At 40.0% G+C, this 24,509-nt stretch overlaps 1 protein-coding gene across 1 annotated transcript in view; it reads right to left on the bottom strand.

The window, feature by feature from the left end:
- Positions 1-8,993, bottom strand: part of APOOL (apolipoprotein O like) — a 123,258-nt gene extending 114,265 nt beyond the window's left edge. Inside the window, exon 1 of the mRNA XM_065916438.1 lies at positions 8,888-8,993. Coding sequence (XP_065772510.1) covers positions 8,888-8,902 — 15 coding nt within the window. The 5' untranslated portion in view covers positions 8,903-8,993. The remainder of the gene's footprint in view (positions 1-8,887) is intronic.
- Between the last annotated feature and the right edge of the window lie 15,516 nt (positions 8,994-24,509).

Here is a 24,509-nt window from a genome sequence, read left to right as displayed (position 1 = left end):
TGTGTTTAATGATTACATTATCTTTTTGGGGGCATATTTAAAAATGCATATTGTAGTAACGTGTACATATATTTTTAATTGTTGGCTTCCTAGGTGGTACAGTGGTAAAGAATCTGCCTACCAGTGGAGGAGATGCAAGAGAAAAAGGTTTGATCCCTGAGTCAGGAAGATCCCCTGGAGTAGGAAATAGCAACCCACTCCAGTATTCCTACCTGGGATATCCCATGGACAGAGGAGCCTGACAGGCTCCATAGGGTTGCAAAGAGTCAGACACAGTTGAGCACAGACACACATTTTTCATTATTACATATCTCATTTTTCCTTACATTTTTAAATAACATAAATGGTGTATTACAGTTATTTTGTTTCTTACCCTTTTTCATAAAACATAGCCGTCTGTTTTCATACAACCCATTTTTTTCCATCTGATGTATGGTGTATAGCCACCACATTTCACCTATCCACTGTCAGTGATAGATAACTACATTGCCTCAAACTCCCTGTCACCATAAGAAAAACACTGTGAGGCATATCACTCTATAAGTGTTCTCATGAACTTGTATATCTTTGTGATATACACTCAAGAACAGAACTGCCATGCCATAGGATATGTATATATACTTAATTTCACTGAATAAATCCCTACCAACATTTGGACTTAACTAGAATTCTATTTTTCTCTAGTTTAATAAAGTACTACCTCATTGTTCTAACATGCAGTTATCTGCTAATTATTTTAAGCATCTCTTCATGGGTTTTTTAGTTTTAGTTTTTCTCTTCTACATACCTTGTTTATATTTTGCTGTTCTTTGTATCCCCAATGTTTATCACCATCTCCTACACATTATAGGCATTAAGACTTTTTTGTCAATGAATGTATAAAAGAACAAGAATGTATGAAAGTATAAAGTATCCAGAAGACTCGTTAACAGTATGGCTGTAGAGGATAATTTAAAATGACCCCAAGCTTAGAAGCTCATGTTCTTAAATGAAATAAGGAATACAGAAGAAAAATCAAATTTGGCAAAGAGAAATGAATTTTGCCCTTGTTGAATTTGATGCACCTAAAGATATCAAGTATAAATTTGGAAATATGAATGAAAGAGGTGAACTACAGAGCCAGACTAAGCAGGGGATATGGCAGTAGCAGTTAGCCTAGTGATATGATAAGTCCCTGGTGAGTCTCAGAATGACTGAAAGAAAAGATTCGAAAACAGCCAGGCCAAATCTACATTAAGTATGCAACTCATGACTTAGCTTAGAGTACTAATATCAATCAAGTCTATATAACAGATGGTCATTCAGGGAGATTATAGAAATGGGTTACTTTTTCCCCCTAACATGTTCAAATTGTACTAAAAAAATTTTATTATCTACTATAAATTGCTATTACACTGGTTGTCTCAATGGTCTTTTTTTTGTCCATGGGCAACCAATTTTCCAATTTAAATTATAAGACCTTAATAAGTTAGCTTTTAAAAACAACTCTAAATATATTCCACTATATTTTCAACAACCTTATTACTTACTTCTGGAAAGTATTCAAAAGTACATTGTACCAGAAAAACCATGAACACCAAAAGTACCCATCCATTGCCTTGACCCTTCTAAGCAGTCCTGGAACACAGGTCACCATGCTATGAATAACAGAACTGATACACTAGCCAAAACTGACTCGACCAGGATTGGTACCTGAGCCAAAGACAGCCAACAATAAACTGCCTTGCCAAAAGGCCTGATGTGCAATTTCTGCCCAAGAATGGTACTTTGCAGTGGTTTGTGCCTAGCCAACCTGATCAGATCCTGTCTCTAGGAAAATCTGAATATGAATCACACAGAGTTAACAGAAGCAGAATAATCATGAGAATGACTACCAGCATTCATACGGTATCCTGAATGGTTCTACTTGCAATTTCTTTAGCTGGTGAGACAGTTTCCTAGGCATTCTTCCTAACCTGAATATCTTTTCATTAAACTACTATTCAAGATAACTTGATCTTGCATCTGTTCTTTACAACCTGAAAAAGCCTAGTACTCTTTTTCTCTAACTTGTATGAAAGCCACAAATTCCCTCCTAAACCAGTGGTTCTTGAACCTAGCAACACAGCAGAATCATTGGTGGAGTTTTAAAATATTATTAATATGTCCTATCTGGGATGGGGTTCAGGTATCAGTATTTTTTTTTCCAGAATATCACATAGCAATAGAATGAATGAGCTAGCATATGTGTGTAATGGCTGAATCTCAAAAATATAATATTGGGTGAAAGAAGCCAGATATAACAAAGTAAATACTGCATAATTATATGTACATAAAGTTAAAAAAATAGACAAGACTAATCTATGGTGGAGGAGGAGAAAAGGGGAAGTTTCTGGGCTGCTGGTAATGTTCTTTTTTTTTTTGTATTTTTTTATTTTATTTTATTTTATTTTATTTTATTAGTTGGAGACCAATTACTTCACAACATTTCAGTGGGTTTTGTCATACATTAACACGAATTAGCCATAGAGTTATACGTATTCCCCATCCCGATCACCCCTCCCACCCCCCCTCCACCCGACTCCTCTTGGTCCTCCCAGTGCACCAGGCCCAATATTCTTTTATTCTTTTAATTTGGGTGCTGGTTGAACAAGTACGTTCATCTTTTGACAATTTACTAAGCTGCTTGTGATTTATGTACTTAATTGTATGTATGCTATACTTCAGCTGAAAACAAGTTCCCATCAAAGAAAGAAAAGTAGTTCTCCTTTAAAGTTCATACCACTCACCTATTCATCCTTAGCACCTGCCTCCTGGTCACTTCATCACATCGAACATTTAGGATCCTGGTCAAGAGCCTTCTTCTATACTCTGTCCAAAGAATGCTCAAACTACCACGCAATTGCACTCATCTCACATGTTAGTAAAGTAATGATCAAAATTCTCCACACCAGGCTTCAGCAATATATGAACCGTGAACTTCCAGATGTTCAAGCTGGTTTTCGAAAAGGTAGAGGAACCAGAGATCAAATTGCCAACATCCGCCGGATCATCGAAAAAGCAAGAGAGTTCTAGAAAAACATCTATTTTGGCTTTATTGACTATGCCAAAACCTTTGACTGTGTAGATCATAATAAACTGGAAAATTCTGAAAGAGATGGGAATACCAGACCACCTGACCTGCCTCTTGAGAAACCTATATGCAGGTCAGGAAGCAACAGTTAGAACTGGACATGGAACAACAGACTGGTTCCAAATAGGAAAAGGAGTACGTCAAGGCTGTATATTGTCACCCTGCTTATGTAACTTATATGCAGAGTACATCATGAGAAATGCTGGGCTGGAAGAAGCACAAGCTGGAATCAAGATTGCCGGGAGAAATATCAATAACCTCAGATATGCAGATGACACCACCCTTATGGCAGAAAGTGAAGAGGAACTGAAAAGCCTCTTGATGAAAGTGAAAGAGGAGAATGAAAAAGTTGGTTTAAAGCTCAACATTCAGAAAACTAAGATCATCGCATCTGGTCCCATCACCTCATGGGAAATAGATGAGGAAACCATGGAAACAGTGTCAGACTATTTTTGGGGGCTCCAAAATCACTGCAGATGGTGGTTGCAGCCATGAAATTAAAAGACGCTTACTGCTTGGAAGGAAAGTTATGACCAACTTAGCATATTGAAAAGCAGAGACATTACTTTGCCAACAAATGTCCATCTAGTCAAGGCTATGGTTTTTCCAGTGGTCATGTATGGATGTGAGAGATGGACTGTGAAGAAAGCTGAGCGCTGAAAAATTGATGCTTTTGAAGTGTGGTGTTGAAGAAGACTCTTGAGAGTCCCTTGGACTGCAAGGAGATCCAACCAGTCCATTTCAAAGGAGATCAGTCCTGGGTGTTCATTGGAAGGAGTGATGCTGAAGCTGAAAACTCCAATACTTTGGTCACCTCATCAGAAGAGTTGACTCATTGGAAAAGACCCTGGTGCTGGGAGGGACTGGGGGCAGGAGGAGAAGGGGACGAGAGAGGGTGAGATGGCTGGATGGCATCACCGACTCGATGGACATGAGTTTGAGTAAACTCCGGGAGTTGGTGATGGACAGGGGGGTCTGGTGTGCTGCAATTCATGGGGTCGCAGAGTCGGACACGACTGAGCGACTGAACTGAACTGAACTGATACTCTGTCTGCTGTGCTAAGTCGCTTCAGTTGTGTCTAAGTCTTTGCAAACCTATGAACTATAGCCCACCAGGTGCCTCTTTTCATGGGGTTCTCCAAGCAAGAATACTGGAGTGGGTTGCCATTTCTTCTTCCAGAGAATCTTCCTGACCTAGGGATGGAACACTCGTTTCTTACTTCTTCTGCATTGGCAGGAAGGTTCTTTACCACTAGTGCCACCTGGGAAGCCCTCTTCTATACTCTAAATCCTGCTATAACTCTGAGTGACTTTAATGTCCATGTGACTGAGCCACTCAAAAGCCTCACCTTGCTGTTCTTTGACTTCACCTTCTTAGAGCTTTCACTCCACTGCAGTTATACACTCCATGAGTACATCCTGAATTTACCATTTTCCGGAACTTGTTAACAGCTTAAATTATAAACTCAATAAGCTTTTCTCTGACTACAACCTCCTATTTCAACTTTGATTTCCTTACTGTCTTACTCTGGTTCTTTGAGCCAATAATATTATCTACCATAGAAAACTTTTTGTGAGAATTAAGTGAAATGATGTCATCAACAGCATAATACAATGTCTGACACACAGGAAATGCTCAGTACATGGTAGCCATATTTCAATACTATGTATTCTATTATAAACAAACATTTTTAAGGACTCAAATTTTCCCCAAATTCACCCAACTCTTGGCATTAATGAAATCTGGTTTTTGACACAATATTTCTCCTGATCCTTTTAAATGAAAGCCAGTCCTTCAGCTATTCTCTCTGATTCAAGAAGTCAGGAGGAAAGATCAGTACAGACCTTGTTCTCAAGGCTAATTCCACATCAGTGTTCTATCATCATATTTGCTCAAAAAGCTCTTATCTTTCAAAATGCATGTAAACTATTTTCAGAGTTATCTAACCAACATTCAGGACTCCTTTCTACATTATCCCTTATTATTAAACTCTGGGGCTTCAAAATTAACACAGATCATCCATTTTACACCTTGGCCTTACAAATGCTTCATCAAGGTTAAGCCCCATGATCCGGACTCAGATCAGAGATTTCAGATTCAGATTGACCACCTACAACTGTGTGACTGTGGCAGAGTGCACACCTTTCTAAATTTCACCTTCTTTCTAAATTTTACCTTCTTTCTAAATTTCACCTTTCTAAATTTCAGCTTCTTTACCTGTAAAATGCTCATAACAGCAACTACTCATTGGGCCATTGTGAAGCATAAATGTGAAAATTCACATAATGAACTTAGCAAAATGCCTAGTGCAGTAAATGTTCAATAGTTTAATAGCTGTAATCACTGTCATTAATTTTTAGTAGTTCTTGGCACATTTCTCCCTGTCTCCAAACCTGCTCAGGTCTCCTGACATGTTTTTCCTCCAGTTTCATTGAGATTTAATTGGCATATAGTCTCCTACTTTATTTAAATGAAAAGACATCTTTTCTGGAACTTGCTACCACCATCTTAAGATCTCTTCCCTACTTTGACCATAACATTTTTCTCCAGAGTAATGTACACCTTCCTTTCAGAGGAGGCAAGGAGTAGTGGAAAGATCAAGGACTTTGAAGCCAAATATACCTGTGTTTGTGGAGAAGGCAATGGCACCCCACTCCAGTACTCTACCTGGAAAATCCCATGGACAGAGGAGTCTGGTAGGCTGCAGTCCATGGGGTCGCTAAGAGTTGGACACGACTGAGCGACTTCACTTTCACTTTTCACTTTAATGCTTTGGAGAAGGAAATGGCAACCCACTCCAGTGTTCTTGCCTGGAGGATCCCAGTGGGGAGCCTTGTGGGCCGCCGTCTATGGGGTCGCACAGAGTTGGCCACGACTGAAGTGACTTAGCAGCAGCAGCAGCATACCTGTGCTTGAACCTGGTTCTTCCACTTAGTAGCTATATGACCTGGAGCCAGCACTTTTTCTAAGCCTCAGTTTTTTCATATGTAAAATGGGGATATTACCCCATTTCTTAGGGTCATCAAAAATATTAAACTGAAATAACACATGTAAAGCAGCCAGTCAAAGTAGGTGCTAAATGAATACCAGTTTCCCACCCCTTATCCTTTTCCTCAATTCAGTCGCTTAGTCATGTCCAAGTCTTTGAAACCCCATGGACTGCAGCACGCCAGACTTCCCTGTCCATCACCAACTCCTGGAGCTTGCTCAAACTCATGTTCATTGAGTCGGTGATGCCATCCAACCATCTCATCCTCTGTTGTCCCTTTCTCCTCCTGCCTTCATTCTCTCCCAGCATCAGGGTCTTTTCCAATGAGTCAGTTCTTTACATCAGATGGCCAAAGTATTGGAGCTTCAGCATCAGTCTTTCCAATGAATATTCAGGACTGATTTCCTTTAGGAAATCTTTTCCCTAACCACTTATAATCTGGGGATTCCTCAGATTATTGGCAGTAAAGAACCCACCTGCCAATGCAGGACATGTAAGAGACACAGGTTCCATCCCTGGGCTGGGAATATCCCCTGGATGAGGGCATGGCAACCCACTCCAGTATTCTTGCCTGGAGAATCCCATGTGCAGAGAAGCCTGGTTGTCTACAGTCCATAGGGTTGCAAAGAGTCGGACATGACTGAAGCAACTGAGCACAGCACAACACAACCCTTTACAATCTAGGTTCTCACTCTACCACTTTACCTCACTTTAGCTCTTATTAGCATTATGACTTTGGGGAACTTAATTGAATTTTCTTAACCTTAGTTTTTCATTTATAAAATGGTGATCATAGTATCTTCAATATAAAGTTGTCTTGATAGTTAAGTGAAATAATATACACAAAGTATTTTAGCATGGTGCCTAACCTTGTAGGAAGCCCTTAATAAATAGCAGCTACCAATGACTTATTACTGACCAAATCAAAAAACTGTTAAACTGTCTCCTTCTCTAGGCTCTGGTGACAACATACTTCTCAGGTTTGCTTTTCAACCATTGACCAGTCATTCTCTGTACTCCCTCCATGAAGTCTTTCTTTATTCTCTTCAACCAGGTGTGAGCTCTCTTCTGAACCCTCAGATCACTTTTTACTTCTCCTGAGGCAAGGCACTTCCTCTACTCTGAATCATCATCATTTGTTAAACAGTGCTTAACTTAATTTCTTTTATCTCCATTGCCTGACACTTATTTATTCATGCAGAATTTATTGAGTACCTGATATAAGTCAAACTTGTGCTTAGTACTAAGGATACAAAAATTAACATATAATTACTGCTCTCAAATAGCTTATCGTTTAGGAGGGTAGAATAGACAGTACACAGTCTATTACTTGCAGTGTGATAAGTCCAAAGGTAAAAGTATGCCCAGGGTCCTCTGGGAGCACAAAGGTGAGTTACTTAAATCAGACTGGGGAGATCTGGGACACTGTCTTGGAAAAGGCATTTTACATTTAGCATATGGGGAGGCAGTACACAAATCACTGTTAAATTAATCAGTGAAATATGAATAGGAACTAACTACATGAGGATGGTAAAGGGCACTTCAGACCAGAGAAAGAGCAGGGAAAAAGTACTGATGTTAGGAGAGTTCCTGAAAGGTAGGAAAAGAAGCTGGAAAGCCAAGGCAGGCTGGGCTGTTCTAGACACATGAGAGTCTGACCTGACCCCAGAGGACGGACGATGGAGTGCCAATAAAGATTTTTAAGTAGTGGAGGGGCATAATCAGATTGGCATTTTAGTACTCTGGCAGTGCAGGGGAAAAATAATTTCATTAGAGCCAGGCTAGAGGCAGCGAGTCCAGTTAGACGGGTGTTTTGGTAATTCAAATAAATTATGAATGCAGAAATGAAGTGAGAACAGCTTATCAAGCCTGATACAGAGCCTGAATTATTCATATTTGTATCTCCTGCAAGCAGTGCATTTTACACTGACAACCTGCTACAAATATCTACCCATAGATAGATATTTGTCGACTGCTGTTACTGAAACTTACTTAGGGAACTGCAGTTGGCAGCCAGTTGGGTCACTTCCTGTACAGATCCCTAAGTAAAAGGATCATTTCGCATTGCAGAACTCAAAAGAAACAGGTTTGTTATTCAAACCCGTAGAGTAACAGCAGTGAATACAAACCCGCGCACTGTAGAGAGACCTCTCTATTCTGGTCTATTTTACCAGAAATAATTTTCAAACGAAGCCCTTCAAAGGGTCGTGAGGCCCCGCCCTATGCACCCAGACAAACGCCCGGGCTTCTTTTCTCTTTGTTTTAGCTCAAGACACAAGTCTGTTTGCTGCTCGTCGCCCAGCCGGCCATTTTCACCCAGCAGTTTCCCAGTTTTCACCCCACCGCAGTATAAAGTCAACAGCAGGGAACTGAGGAGAGTATAGTTCCAGGCTGCTGCTGCCGCTGCTAAGTCGCTTCAGTCGTGTCCGACTCTGTGCGACCCCAGAGACGGCAGCCCACCAGGCTCCCACGTCCCCTGGGATTCTCCAGGTAAGAACACTGGAGTGGGTTGCCATTTCCTTCTCCTGTGCATGAAAGTGAAAAGTGAAAGTGAAGCCGCTCAGTCGTGTCCGATTCAGCGACCCCATGGACTGCAGCCTAGGCAGGTGTATTGAGGCTTCAAATCGGTTAAAGATTCCCTGACCTTGCCAGTTCTCTCGCAACCTCATCTCCATCTCGCCCCTTGCGAGACTCCTTTCTGAAGTTAGGAGGACCCCTTCTATGGTTATTAGAGTGCTATCAGCACTCCAAAAAACTAGGCAAGTTATTATTTTTTTTCACTTACCCTAAGGGCTGCCATAGCTGTGACCGCCTCCGCCCAAGTCGTCGAACGGGGAGCGGAAAGGGACAAAACAGTTCAACTAGATTCCACTTAAACGCTAGCTTCAGACAGTCCCGCCCCTCGCCGGCTGGCTCCGCCCTTTCTCCGCCCTTCTAGTTCTGCTCTGGGAAGCTGCAGCAGTTTGTCCTCTCTGGGGAGAAATGATTTAACTTTGTAATTGATTGTCACTGTCCCTGATAACACCTCTCAGAATATATTCTCCATAGTCCATTTGAAAGTTACTTTTCTGGGTGCAGAACTTTTCATTACGTTAGTTGTTTCTGGGACATGAGATTTTTCTAGCTAAGGACTTAAAATTCAAGTTCAGCTGTCTTAATAAATACTGATAGTGAAAGTCGCTCAGTTGTGTCCGCCTTTTTGCGACCTCATGGACTATACAGTCCATGGAATTCTCCAGGCCAGAATAGTGGAGTAGATAGCCGTTCCTTTCTCCAGGGGATCTTCTCAACCCAGGGATTGAACCCAGGTTTCCCTCGTTGCAGGTGGATTTTTTTACCCTGAGCCACCAGGGAAGTCTGCCTTAGTAAATAGCTAGTCACAAAAAGAACGGGTTACTTCTACAATTCGTGGGCAAGTTCATACAGTCCAGTCTAAGACTATGTGATGAAGCACCTACTATGTGCCAGGCATTTGTTCAAAGTAGAGAATAATGTAATGCCTTCCCTCACAGAGCTTATGATTCCAGGAAGAAAAGAGAAACAGACAAATGTTACAAAATGCCAAGTGCTATGAAGGAAAATAAAAACAGTTATGGGGATGGGGTGTGAATTTACTGATTTCGATACATTAGGGAAAGGCATTCTGATAAGGTGACATTTGAAAAAAGTCCTGAAGGAATTTAGGGAAAAACATTCCATGCAGAAGCAGCAGCAATTAAAGAAAAGCCAATGTGTCAGACGTGGCTACATCTGATGGCATTGACTTAATTTAAGGTGAGAAGAAAAGTATGTGTAACTTTTAAACAAGGTATATGGTAAACCTCAGTGACTTTTGATAGCCATACTAAAGAAAGCAAATTCCCTTTACTTCACATGGTCAAAGAAGCTGAGATTTCTAAAAGCTAAACTCAAAGACTGATTCTTTGGGTTTCTAAAACTACTTCAGGTGAATTTATACCTAACCTTGATAGGTCATTTATGTAAAATTTTACAGCTTTGAGCAAGAGAGACGTTCTCTCCTGATATTTTTAAGGGGGCTATCTGGGAGGATCTGGAAGGCTAAGAGCATTCAAAATCCCTGTACCTTTCTCTCTGAACTACTCATAATTCCTGATACCAATTTCTATATTGGTTAGCATTCTTTGTTGACAAGCAACAAAGCCCAGCTCTGGATGATATAAGCAAAAATGGAACTTATTTTAGACAAATAATTGAATCAAAAGTAAAGCTAAATAACTAGAATTTTAAAATGTCAGGAACCAAGATAGCAATAAGAATCTAAATAGGAAGAGCTAATCAACAATCAATTCCAGGCTTTATTGTCTAAAAGCATGTGTTCCAACAATTTTTAATTATTACAAAGTCTGCTTATTGGGCTCCACTCCATCCATGTCCATCTGCTTACATCTTCTATAAATCTTAGTTGTAAGCTACAGTTGTTAGCAATTTTAGCTAACATTAATAAATATAAAATAATTTTGAAAGATATTAGCCAATAAACCAAATTAAGAGAAATTCTGGAGACATAGGATCAGAAACATGAGCAGGGATCAGTGAAGGCTTGGATGCAGGTAACACAGTAAGGGTTGTTCCACAGAATAAGTATGCATGTCATTTTCATCATAGAGGATTAGAATGCAAAAGTAGTAAGTCAAGAGATACCTGAAAAAAAAAAAAAAAAAAAGAGAGAGAGATACCTGGAGCAATAGGCGAGTTTGGCCTTGGAGTACAAAATGAAGCAGGGCAAAGGGTAACTGAGTTTTGCCAAGAGAATGCACTGGTCATAGCAAATGCAGTCTACCAAAAATGTAAGCGATGAGTCTACATATTGACATCACTGAATGGTGAAAACCAAAATCAGACTGATTATACTCTCTGCAGCAAAAGATGGAGAAGCTTTATACTGTCAATGAAAACAAGATATGGCTATGACTATGGCTAAGATGATGAGGTCATTATTGCAAAATTCAGGCTGAAATTGAAGAAAGTAGGGAAAACTAATAGATCATTCAGGTATGACCTAAATCAAACCACTTATGATGATACATTAGACGTGACAATAGATTCAAGGGATTAGATCTGGTAGACAGAGTGCTTGAAGAGCTATCGACATAGGCTTATTACATTGTACAGGAGGTGGTGGCTAAAACTATGCCAAAGAAAAAGAAATGCATGTAGGCAAAGTGGTTGTTTGAGGAGGTCTTACAAACAGCTGAAAAAAGAAGAGAAACAAAAGGCAAAGGAGAAAGGGGAACATAAACCTAACTGGATGCAGAGTTCCAGAGAGCAGCAATGAGAGATAAGAAAGCTTTCTTAAGTGAACGATGCAAAAAAAAAAAAAAAAAAAAAAAAATAGAGGAAAACCGTAGGAGAAAGACTATAGATCTCTAAGAAAAGTGGAGATGCCAACGGAACATTTCTTGCAAAGAAGGGCACAATGAAGGAAAGAGATGGCAAGGACATGACACAAGCAGAAGAGATTAGGAAGAAGTGGCAGGAATACACAGAGGAACTATATGAAAAAGATCTTCATAACACAGATAACCCTAGAGCCAAAGATCCTGGAGTGTGAAGTCAAGTGGGCCTTAGGAAGCATCACTATGAACAAAGCTAGTGGAGGTAATGGAATTCCAGCAGAGCTATTTCAAATCCTAAAAGACGATGCTGTTAATGTGCTGCGTTCAATATGCCAGCAAATTTGGAAAAGTCAGCAGTGGCCACATAACTGTAAAAGTTCAGTTTTCATTTCAATCTCAAAGACAGGCAATGCCAAAGAATGTTGAAACTACCATGAAATTGTGCTCATTTCACATGCTAGCAAGGTAATGTTCAAAATTCTTCAAGCTAGGCTTCAGCAGTATATGAACCAAGAACTTCCAGATGTACAAGCTGGATTTAGAAAAGGCAGAGGAATCAGATCAAATTGCCAACAGCTGTTGGATCATCGAAAAAGCAAGAGAGTTCCAGAAAAGCATCTACTTCTGCTTTATTGACTACACCAAAGCCTTTGACTGTGTGGATCACAACAAACTGTGGAAAATTCTTAAAGAGATGGAAATACCAGACCATCTTATCTGTTTTCTATGAAACCTGTATGCAGGTCAAGAAGCAAAAGTTAGAACTGGATATGGAACAGCAGACTGGTTCAAAATTGGGAAAGGAGAATGTCAAGGCTGTAATCCTGTCACCATGCTTGTGTAACTTATATGCAGAGTACACCATGTGAAATGCTGGGCTGGTTGAAGCACAAGCTGGAATCAAGATTGTCAGGAGAAATATCAGCAACCTCACATATGCAGATGATACCACTCTAATGGCAGAACGTGAAGAGGAACTAAAGAGCCTCTTGATGAAAGTGAAAGAAGGGAGTGAAAAAGCTGGCTTAAAGCAATATTCAAAAAACAAAGATCATGGCATCTGGTCCCATCATTTCATGGCAAATATATGGGGGAAAAGTGGAAACAATGACAGATTTTATTTTCTCAGGCTCCAAAATCACTGCAGATGGTGACTGCAGCCATGAAAATTAAAAGAGGGTTGCTCCTTGGAAGAAAACCTATGAGATACCTAGACAGCATATTTTTACAAAAAGCAGAGACATCACTTTGCCGACAAAGGTCCATATAGTCAAAACTATGGTTTTTCCAGTAGTCATGTATGGATGTGAGAGTTGGACTATAAAGAAGGCTTAGTGACTTCCCTCCTTCCCTCTCTCTCTGTCTTTGTAGTGACCATTGTAACAGATGTGAAAAGATTATCTCATTGTGATTTTGCATTTGTCTGATGCTTTTTGATGTTGAGCACTTTTAATATACTTGTTGACCATTAATCTGTTCTCTTTGGAGAACTGTCTATTTAAGTCTTTGCCAATTTTAAATCTGCACATTTTGGGGGGGCTATTGAATTATAGAATTCCTCATGCTTTTTGGAAATTAACCCTTTCAGATATGTGGTTTGCAAATATTTTCTCCCATTCCATGGATTGTCTGACAACAAAAGCACAGACAACAAAAGTAAAAATGATCAAGTGAGATTACAATCATTTAAGTTTTTAAAGTTGAAATATGACCTGTTTGTAGAAAAGTGTATAAGCTGGAATTATTATAGAGTATACCCATTCAAGTAACTGCACACAGATCAAGAAATAGAACATTTTCAGCACTCCAGATTCCTTTCTTGTGCTCACTCTCAGTCAGTACCTACCATCAACTCCAAAGATAACCACTAGAGTGTCTTTTAGCACTATATGTTAGTTTTATCATGTTGGGAATTTATGTAAGTGGAATCATACTGTAGGTCCTCTTTGTGCTTGACTTCTTTTCTCACATGTTAAAATCTATTGATGTTATACTTTTATGGGCAATTGAGATGTTTCCAGTTACTCAATATTGTGAATAATGTTGCTGTAAACATTTTTGCACATGTCTTTTGATGCATGTACAGGATTCATGTATGTGGTTCAGTTGGGTATCGCCTTAGCCTGCGTTCCTCAGAACACTGAGTCTGAGATAAAGTTTATGTGTTGTTATTTTATTAGGGAGTACATTCACAAGGCAATTAAGTCTCAGAAGAAGTGAGTCAACAAAAGAGTGTATTCCCTGGTTTTGTATATAGGGTTATCATTAGTGGGCCTACCACAATTAGAAATGAAAACAACTGACTGCTCAATATCACAATCTCTTCTTTGAGAGGCTGTATCGATTGTCAGAAGACAGTCTGACAGTAGGAAGAAAAGGAATATTGTTTATTCAGTGGTTCTCCCCATGCTCATGCTCAGTTGCTCAATAACAGATTGTCCCAGAGTGAATTCAATGGGAGTACATATCAGTTCATTTCAGTTCAGTCACTCAGTCGTGTCCAACTCTTTGAAACCCCATGGACTGTAGTACGTCAGGCTTCCCTGTACATCACCAACTCCTGGATCTTGCTCAAACTTATATTCATTGAGTCAGTAATGCCATCCAACCATCTCATCCTCTGTCGTCCTCTTCTCCTCCTACCTTCAATCTTTCCCAGCATCAGGGTCTTTTCCAGTGAGTCAGTTCTTCACATCAGGTGGCCAGAGTACTGGAGTTTCAGCTTCAGCATCAGTCCTTCCAATAAGTATTCAGGACTGATTTCCTTTAGAATGGATTGGTTGGATCTCCTTGCAGTCCAAGGGACTCTCAAGAGTCTGTTCCAACACCACAGTTCAAAAATATCAATTCTTTGGCGTTCAGCTTTCTTTATGGTCCAACTCTCACATCCATACATGACTACTGGAAAAACCATAGTTTTGGCTAGACAGATCTTTGTTGGTAAAGTAATGACTCTGCTTTTTAATATGCTGTCTAGGTTGGTCATAGCTTTTCTTCTAAGGATCAAGTGTCTTTTAATTTCATGACTGCAGTCACCATCTGCAGTGATTTTGTGCCCCCCCCCAAAAGTAAAGTCTCTCACTGTTTCCATTGTTTCCCCATCTATTTGCCATGAAGTGATGGGACCAGATATCATGATCTTAGCTTTTTGAATGTTGAGTTTTAAGCCAGCTTTTTCGCTCTCCTCTTTCACTTTCATCAAGAAGCTCTGTAGTTATTCTTTGCTTTCTGCCATAAGGGTGGTGTCATCTGCATATCTTGAGTCCAGCTTGTGTTTCACCCACCCCGGCATTTTGCATGATGTACTCTGAATATAAGTTAAATAAGCAGAGTGACAAATATACAGCCTTGATATACTCCTTTCCCAATTTGGAACCAGTCTGTTTTTCCATGTACTGTTCTAACTGTTGCTTCTTGATCTGCATATAGATTTCTCAGGAGGCAGGTCAGGTGGTATGGTATTCGCATCTCTTGAAGAATTTTCCACAGTTTGCTGTGATTCACACAGTCAAAGGCTTTGGCATAATCAGTAAAGAAGAAGTAGAAGATTTTCTGGAACTCTTTTGGTTTTTCTATGATCCAACAGATGTTGGAAATTTGATTTCTGCTTCCTCTGCCTTTTCTAAATCCAGTTTGAACATCTGGAAGTTAATGGTCCACATACTGTTGAAGCCTGGCTTGGAGAATTTTGAGCATTACTTTTCTAACATGTGAGATGAGTGCAATTGTGCAGTAGTCTGAGCATAATTTGACATTGTCCTCCTTTGGGATGGGAACGAAAACCGACTTTTTCCAGTCCTGTGACTATTGCTGAGTTTTCCAAGTTTGCTGGAACATTGAGTGCAGCACTTTAACAGCATCATATTTTAAGATATTAAATAGCCCTGTTGGAATTCCATCACTTCCATTAGCTTTGTTCATAGTGATGCTTCCTAAGGCCCACTTGACTTCACATTCCAGGATGTCTGGCTCTAGGTGAGTGATCACACCATCATGGTTATCTGGGTTATGAAGATCTTTTTTTGTATAGTTCTTTTGTGTTCTTGCCACCTCTTCTTAATATCTTCTGCTTCTGTTATATCCATACTGTTTTTGTCCTTTTTTGTGCCCATCTTTGCAAGAAATATTCCCATGGTATCACTAATTTTCTTGAAGCGATCTGTAGTCTTTCCCATTCTATTATTTTTTATTTCTTTTTAAAAGAATTATTTATCTTTTAATGGAAGAATAATTGCTTTACAGAATTTTGTTGTTTTCTGTCAAACCTCAACATGAATCAGCCATATGTATACATATATCCCCTCCCTTTTGAACCTCCATCCCATCTCCCTCCCCGTTCCACCCCTCTAGGTTGATGCAGAGCCCCTGTTTGAGTTTCCTGAGTCATATAGCAAATTCCCATTGGCTCTCTCTTTTACAATATGATAATATAAGTTTCCATGTTACTCTTTCTATACATCTCACCCTCCCCTCCCCTCTATTTCTTTGCATTGATTGCTGAGGAAGGCGTTCTTATCTCTCCTTGCTATTCTTTGGAACTCTGCATTCAAATGGGTTTATCTTTCATTTTTTCATTTGCCTTTAGCTTATCTTCTTTTCTCAGCTATTTGTAAGGCCTCCTCAGATAATTATTTTGCCTTTTTGCATTTCTTTTTCTTGGGGATGGTCTTGATCCCTGCCTCCTGTACAGTGTCACAAACCTCCATCCATCATTCTTCTGGCACACTGTCTATCAGATCTAATCCCTTCAATATATGTGCCGTTTCCACTGTATAAGTGTAAGAAATTTGATTCAGGTCATACATGAATAGTTTAGTGGGTTTCCCTATTTTCTTGAATTTAAGTCTGAATTTTGCAGTAAGGAGCTCATGATCTGAGCCACAGTCAGCTCCCAGTCTTGTTTTTGCTAACTGTATAGACCTTCTCCTTCTTTGGCTGCAAAGAATATAATCAATCTGATTTCAGTATTGACCATCTGGTGATTTCCATGTGTAGTTTTGTTTTTCTACACACACACACACACACACACACACACACACAAGAGAACACACAAGTTCTCTTGCATTGCTGGAAGAGAGTGTTTGCTATGACCAGTGCATTCCCTTGGCAAAACTCTGTTAGCCTTTGCCCTGATTCATTTTGTACTCCAAGGCCAAATTTGCTTGTTACACCACATATCTCTTGACTTCCTACTTTTCCATTCCAGTCCCCTATGATGAAAAGGACACCTTTTCTGGGTGTTAGTTCTAGAAGGTCTTGTAGGTATTCATAAAACCATTCAAATTCAGTTTCTTCAGCATTACTGTTTGGGGCATAGAGTTGGATTCCTGTGATATTGAATGGTTTGCCTAGGAAACGAACAGACCTCATTCTGTAATTTTTGAGATTGCACCCAAGGACTGTTTTCAGACTTTTTTTTTTGACTATGAGGGCAACTCCATTTCTTCTAAGGGATTCTTGCTCAAAGTAGTGTATATAATGGTCATCTGAATTAAATTCTCCCATTCCAGTTCATTTTAGTTCGCTGATTCCTAAAATGTTGATGTTCACTCTTGCCATCTCCTGTTTGACCACTTCTAATTTACCTTGATTCATGGACCTAACATTCCAGGTTCCTATGCAATACTGCTCTTTACAGCATTGGACTTTACTTCCATCACCAGTCACATCCACAACTGGGCATTGTTTCCCTTTGGCTCCATCTCTTCATTCTTTCTGGATTCATTTCTCCACTCTTCTCCAATAGCATATTGGACACCTACTCACCAGGGGAGTTCATCTTTCAGTGTCATGCCTTTTTGCCTTTTCATACTATTCATGAGGTTCTTAAGGCAAGAATACTGAAGTGGTCTGCCATTCCCTTCTCCAGTGGACCAGATTTTGTCAGAACTCTCCAGCATGACCCGTCCATCTTGGGTGGCCCTACACAGCATGGCTCATTGTTTAATTGAGTTAGACAAGGCTATGGTCCATGTGATAAGTTTGATTAGTTTTCTGTGACTGTGGTTTTCATTCTACCTGCCCTCTGATGGATAAGGATAAGAGGCTTATGGAGGCTTCCTGATAGGAGAGACTGACTGTGAGGGAAACTAGGTCTTCTGATGGGCAGGGTCATGTTCAGTAAATCTTCAATCCAATTTTCTGTTGATGGGTGGGGATGTGCTCCCTCCCTGTTTGACTTGAGACCAAACTATGGTGGAGGTAATGAAGATAATGGCGACCTCATTCAAAAGGTCTTGTGCATGCACTGCCGCACTCAGTGCCTCCGACCCTGCAGCAGGCCGCCGCCAACCCACACCTCTGCTGGAGACTCCTGGACACTCATAGACAAGTCTGGGTCAGCCTCTTGTGGGGTCACTGCTCCTTTCTCCTGGGTCCTAATGCACACAGGGTTTTGTTTGTGCCCTGCAAAAGTCTGTTTCCCCCAGACTTACTTGTGTAAGTTCTGTAATCAAATCCCACTGGCCTCCAAAGTCAAATTCCCTGGGAGTTCTCAGTCCCTTTGCCAGATTCCCAGGTTGGGAACTCTGTTGTGGGTTCTAGAACTTTCTTAACAGCATGACAATTTCTTTGGTAAAATTGTTCTGCAGTTTGTGGGTCATCTGCTCGATGCCTGTATGGTAGGGTTAATGGTGACCTCCTCCAAGAGGGCTTATGCCACAGTCTGTGTGATCCAGGTTTCTGCATCCAGAGCCCCTGTCCCTTTGATAGAACACTGCTGACCTGTACCTCTGTAGGAGACTCAAACACAGGTCTGGCTCAGTCTCTGTGGGGTCTCTGAGTCCTGATGTGCAAGACACCAGGTGGTAGAGTTGAAGGGCACGTGCTCATCTTCTCCTGAAAGAAGTCCAAAATTACAACTCACTGCTGAACAACCATCAACAGGAGAATGTTGGATCTCACAAAAAAAAAAAAAAAAAATTATCCCATGCCCAAGGGCAAAGGAGAAGCTCCAACAAGATAGTAGGGGGGGTAAAACCACATGTAGAATCAAATCCTATACCCACCAGAGGAGGCTTGGAGGGCTCAAACAAAATCTTGTGTGCACCAGGACCCAGAGACCTCAACTTTAGTAGATGCAGTCAAAAATTTTTTCAAAGTGATTATACAAGTTTACAGTTTCATCAGTAGTGCTTGAAGATTCCAGTTGCTCAACAACTTCATAAAAAATTGGCATTGTCTTTTTCACTTTAACCATTCTGATAGGTGTTTAGTGGTATCTCATTCAAGTTTTTAATTGCATTTCTCTGATGTCTAATGAAATTAATCACCATTTTATATTTCAATTGGCCGTTTTGATGTTATCTTTCATAAAGTGCTTATTCAAGTTTTTAAATCCATTTTTTTCCTTTTCTGTTGTCCATTTTTCTTATTTATTTGTAGGTGTTCTCCATAAGACTGCATATAAGCACTTTGCCAGTAATATGTGTTTTTAAAATTTTCTCCCACATGGTGGCTCACCTTTTTATCCCTTCAATGGTGTCCAGAAACCAACCCTACTGGACCTTGATCTGAGACTTCTAGCCTCCAGAATTGTTAGAAAATATATTTTTGTTATTTAAGTCATCCAGACTATGGTATTTGGTTGTGGAAACCTAAGCAGGCTAATACATTATCCTTCTTATATATTGCTTGCTTCCATTTACTAATGTTTTCTTTAGGATTTTTACATCTATGTACATGATGGTTATTGATTTTTAATTTTCTTTTAAGACTTTGGTATCAGTGTTTTATTAGCTTCATAAAACAAGCTGTGAATTGTTTCCTCTATTTTATGGAAGAATTTGTTTAAGATTGGCATTATTGCTTCCTTAGATGTCTAACAGTTTTCACCAGTGAAGCCACCTAGGCCTGGAGATTTCTTTGTAACAAAGTTTTTAATTATAAATCCAAATTATTTAATGTGCTCTCAAATTTTCTGAAAGTGGCTGTTTTGCTGAGTTGTGCACAGTTCTACAATAACACTTGTTTTAAAAAGGTGAATTTGTTCCAATATGATGGATATGTTAGAAAATAATTTGAAACTTACATAAATTTTATGTGCATTCATATACTATTTCATTGATAAGAAACATGATGTGAATGTAGAAAATGGCTGCCAACTCAAAGTTTGAAGTAAGCAAGCATTTTGAAAGAAGTGAGAGAATATATAATAATTCCTGAGCAGTAGGTATAAAGAAATCTTCACTTTTGGACCATCTGAGACAGTACTGTGAAAATAAACATCTACAGCTAGAAAAACTTCAGGAAATACAAAATTAGTCACGAGACCTAAAGTAATAGAAAAAATGAAAAGATTGATGATTTTGTGGACTAACTACACAGGAATAACCTCTCTCACAAGCACTGAGAAATCACTGCCTGCGTGTGAGCTAAGCCGTTTCAGTCTTGTCTGACTCTTTGTGACCATATGGGCTATACCTGCCAGGTTCTTCTGTCCGTGGATTCTCTGGGCATTCCATGAGAATCCATGAGAATCTCCAGGATTCTCCTCCAGGGGATATTCCCAACCCAGGGATCAAACCTGGGTCTCTTATGCCTCCTGCATTGGCAGGTGGATTCTTTACCACTAGCACCAACTGGGAAGCACTGGAAGTCACTATCTATGCACAAAGGCCTTAAATGAGAATTATTAAATCCTGTGGAAGTGGCTTGGCTCCTTTAATGATGGTTTGATGGGAGGCAGAAGAAGATGGCAAAGGAGTAAGATGGGGAGATCAACAGCCTTCCCACAAATACATCAAAAACTCATCAGGATATGGACAACTCCTACAAAGCAATCTGTAGGCGACAATAGAAGACCCCAGGCCTCCAGTGGGGCAGGCTAAGCTCCTTGGACTGAGGTAGGAGAGAGGATGGAGACATAAAAAGCGAAAAGACTGAGCACTTCTGGATGGGAGTCCTGAGGGAGGGAGGGAGTCATGAAGCAGGAAGAGTTCCCATGCACTGGGAAGCTTCATCACAAGTGGGCCCAACGGGGAGCTGTGGAATCTCAGAAAGCCAGGCAAAGCTGGGAATTAGGCAGAAAACAGAGAAAGTTGCACTTCTCAGCCCACAAACAGCTCACAGATTGTGGCCTCAACCAGATGGCAGGCTCGGGGAACCAGAAGAGCCCACAGAAGCCCCGTGTCACAGAGAGCAGACCTGGGGAGCTGAAAGAAGAACACCCAAGCCCCTTGATAAGGAAGGCCCAGAGGGCTGAGGAACAGAGAGCCCTGGGGGCTGAGGGAAGCCCACACAAATGTCCACAACACAGAAGGCAGGGCCAGGGAGCCAAGAAAAGATCCACACAAGCCCCTCCCTACCTAGCAAGCTTCAGCCTGCAGTGCAGAGCAGGATCTGGGCACAGAAGCACCAGCTAAGATTCTATGGACAAGTAGGGGACTGGTGGCAGAGAAGATAATGCTGAGAAGGCCACTTTGACGTGGCTGTGGAAATAGATGTGACTAACACTTCCAAAGCCAGAAGGACTGCCCAAAGACATACTTAAAACAGAGCAGGACTGTATGGCCCTTGCCCTCCCCCCACCATGCCTTCTGCCTGCCTCTTGCCTGTGGAAAACTTTAATCAAAGAATAAGCTTAATCAGAAAAGTGAGAGATGCTGAAACCAAGAAAAACAGTCTAAGGAGACTAAATAATAATAACATAGTCATTAAGCATAGTCAAGGACCTTTAGTTCTTTCTCAAGAGCTGTAGATAATATTCTAAGCCATATCCTGTGAGCTGTCTTATAGATACTAAAACCCCAGGTGGAAAAGTTAACTACATGATGACCAGACTTTACCCAGGACTTGAGCTGCCATGATTAGGAGAATTGACCGCGAAGAAATGGGGACAAGTGCACCCTGAAACTGAACATTAACTGTACCTAAAATAACCAAGATGATGCTAGTAATACCACTGATGACCAATTGAAGATGACTGTTAGAGATGACTATACTGTTTCTGCATGTGACCCCCCCACACACACACACTTTGTCTATAAAAGCTCTCACCCCTGCTTGTTGGGAGGAGGGGTCAGCCTTTGGACAGATAGCTGCCACCCTCTCCCCCATTTGCTGGCATCTGAAATAAAGCAAGCATTCCTTTCCACCAATCTGGCCCGCTTATTGGCTTTTGAATGGCAAGCAGTTGTATCCCCCACATATACCTTTCAGTAACATATGAACCCATAGACACCCTAAAACCTACTACTGGACACTGCACTGTCCTTCAGAGAGGAGATCCAGCTCCATCAACCAGAACACAGGCACAAGCTCCCCCAACCAGGAAAACATCACAGGACACTAATCCAACCCCATCCACGGGGGCAGACTCCACACCACAGAACTATGATCCTGAGAGCTTTTTGTTGTTCTTCTTCTTATTATAAATTACACTGTTTATTCCCCCTACATATTTCTACCTTCACATTAGCCTTTTGTGGTGCTGTGGAGTTTTACTCTTATTTTTCTTGTTAAAAAAATTTCTTTTAAAGATTTTTTCACCTTTTTTTGTGATTTTTAATATGAAACTGCCTTTCATATAGTTCTTTACCAGCTGTAGCTATTCCTGAATATATATAAATCCTTTTCACATACATCTATTTATCTTTGCTTTTCTATTTTTTCTTTTCTCTCTTTTTTAACCCTCTTTCCCACCCCCTCGTTTTCTCTTTTCTCTCCTTATTCTCTTTTTTCTTTCCTCGCTTTTTTCTTTCACTCTTACTTTCTTCACCATGTAAGTTAAATTTCTGTGCTCTTTTTGCTATATTCCCCAGTTGGCAATCTGCTCAGGCCCAGTTTTCAAGATTGAGCATTAGTTTAGCTCTGCTTTTAATTGGTCAATATCACCTTTGGTTTCCCTTGTTCATCAAGTCAATTTCCTGTACTCTTTATTTTTTTTTTAATTTATTTTTATTAGTTGGAGGCTAATTACTTTACAATATTGTAGTGGGTTTTGTCATACATTGACATGAATCAGCCATGGATTTACATGCATTCCCCATCCCGATCCCCCCTCCCACCTCCCTCTCTACCCGATCCCTCTGGGTCTTCCCAGTGCACCAGGCCCGATACTTTGGTTATAACTGTATGTATGGAAGTGTGTGTATATGTCCCAGTATTTCCGTAACTACCTGCTTGATCTGCTTGATCTCCTCCCACTAGAACAGATACAAGTCACACCTAACAAAAAGTCAACACAAACCACTCGACAAACATTTTTCTCCAAGGGCAAAAACCAAAAGGAAGGAGGAATACAATCCTAGAGCCTAGGAAAAGGAGACCTCAAGCAGAGCAAGAGAAAAAAAAAAAAATGAAAAGACAGAGAAATACATCACAAGTGAAAGAACAAGATAGAAACTCACAAGACCAGATAAACAAAGAGGAAATAAGCTATCTACCTGAAAGAGAATTCAGAAGAATGATAGTAAAGATGCTTTGAAGACTTGAAAATAGAATGGAGAAATTGTAAGAAACTTTTAACACAGTTAATATAATCACCAAGGACATAGAAGAAATAAGGAATAAGTAAACATTTCACAATTACTGAGATGATGATTTGATGGTTTAAGACACTGTTGTAATTTCCAAAGCTTTCAGCCTTAGGTAAAAATATTACAGATCTAAAACTTGCAAAATAATTTCCAGCAGTGAAACACATGTTAATTGAAGAAAAAGGATTATATTAGTTTCCATTTTCAATTTTAATGAAATAGTTATCTGCATCTCTTGAATGGCCATTTAAAGAAAGAATAATATGACCTAGGATTCAATGCTGTGAAAGATTGCAAATTTTATTTAAAATTACTTCCCAGTGACTCATGAGCTGCAACTCTTGCTACATCCACTTCCATAAGCAAACTTCAGATGACTTTCCTATGTATTGTTTGTAGTATTTATATATTTCTTACTAGTTTAACATGCATAAAAGTGTACTACCAATTTTATTAAGTTCCTATATTTTTGTAATGTGTCACTGAAGAAGTGTTTGGGTGCTACACCCCTAATCTCATTTGCCCTATAAGATCTGCAGTTTTTATTATATGATTTCATGGTGAATTGCTTTTTAGGGATGCATATGTTGAGTTATAGTATTATCGACTTATTTAATCTTAGTTGTCAGAATATTGGCACAAAATTACTCATAATCTACTAGTGTAAATGAGTGAATCATAAGACATGCAAGAACTATATAGCTTTTTTTTGGCCTACCTTTTATTTTCCTATTTTTGAAAAAAAAAAAATGATACAAAGAAAACAACACTAGTGTAATGATCAATGGTACTTAGCCTCGGTGTCAGGAAGACAATAGAAAGAGAGAGAGATACTCGAGCAAACCTTAGAGCATTCCCTTCTTTTCAATTCCAAGTTTTCAAGACAAAATATTCTGATTTTTAAATATTTAGACCACACACATAGTCTGCAACCCAAAACCTGGAGGTTATGAGTAGTATAAAGTGGCAGGAATTCCCAAGTCCTAGTCCTGTATTTTGTATTGTTATTACTTAGCTGGGTTCTTGGACTCTTTAATCAATAGAAATTTATATTAAGACAAGAAAATTCAAGCAAGATTTCATAGGGCTCATGCCAGGTGAAGTCATCTCCAAGATATGGTGATGGTGTGAATTTTCCACTTAATCAGAGATCCTGGGTACTTGCACAGTGCTCTTCATAGAAACCCACTAGCTGCAGTGCCTTCTAGACTATAGTTTATGGAATTCAAGGATGCGGCCAGGCATCTGAACTTCAGGATACAAAGCCTCTGCAATATGCCTTTTCCCCCACTGTTCCTACTGACTTTAGAATTTTGTTTATTCTTGTTTTTGTTCGGTCACCAAGTCATGTATGAGTCTTTGTGACCCTATGGACTGCAGCATGCCAGACGTTGCTGTCCATTATTTCCTAGTGTTTGCTCAAACTCATGTCCATTGAGTCAGTGATGCCATCCAACCATTTCATCCTCCGTCATCCCCTTCTCCTCCTGCCCTCAATCTTTCCCAGTATCAGAATCTTTTCCCATGAGTTGGCTCTTTGCATCAGATGGCCAAAGCATTTGAGGTTAAACTC

The sequence above is a fragment of the Muntiacus reevesi genome, chromosome X, assembly GCF_963930625.1.
Source record: "Muntiacus reevesi chromosome X, mMunRee1.1, whole genome shotgun sequence".
Lineage (NCBI taxonomy): Eukaryota > Metazoa > Chordata > Mammalia > Artiodactyla > Cervidae > Muntiacus > Muntiacus reevesi.
Note: the sequence above shows the minus strand (reverse complement) of the source record. Positions and strands in the feature narration are given on the sequence as shown.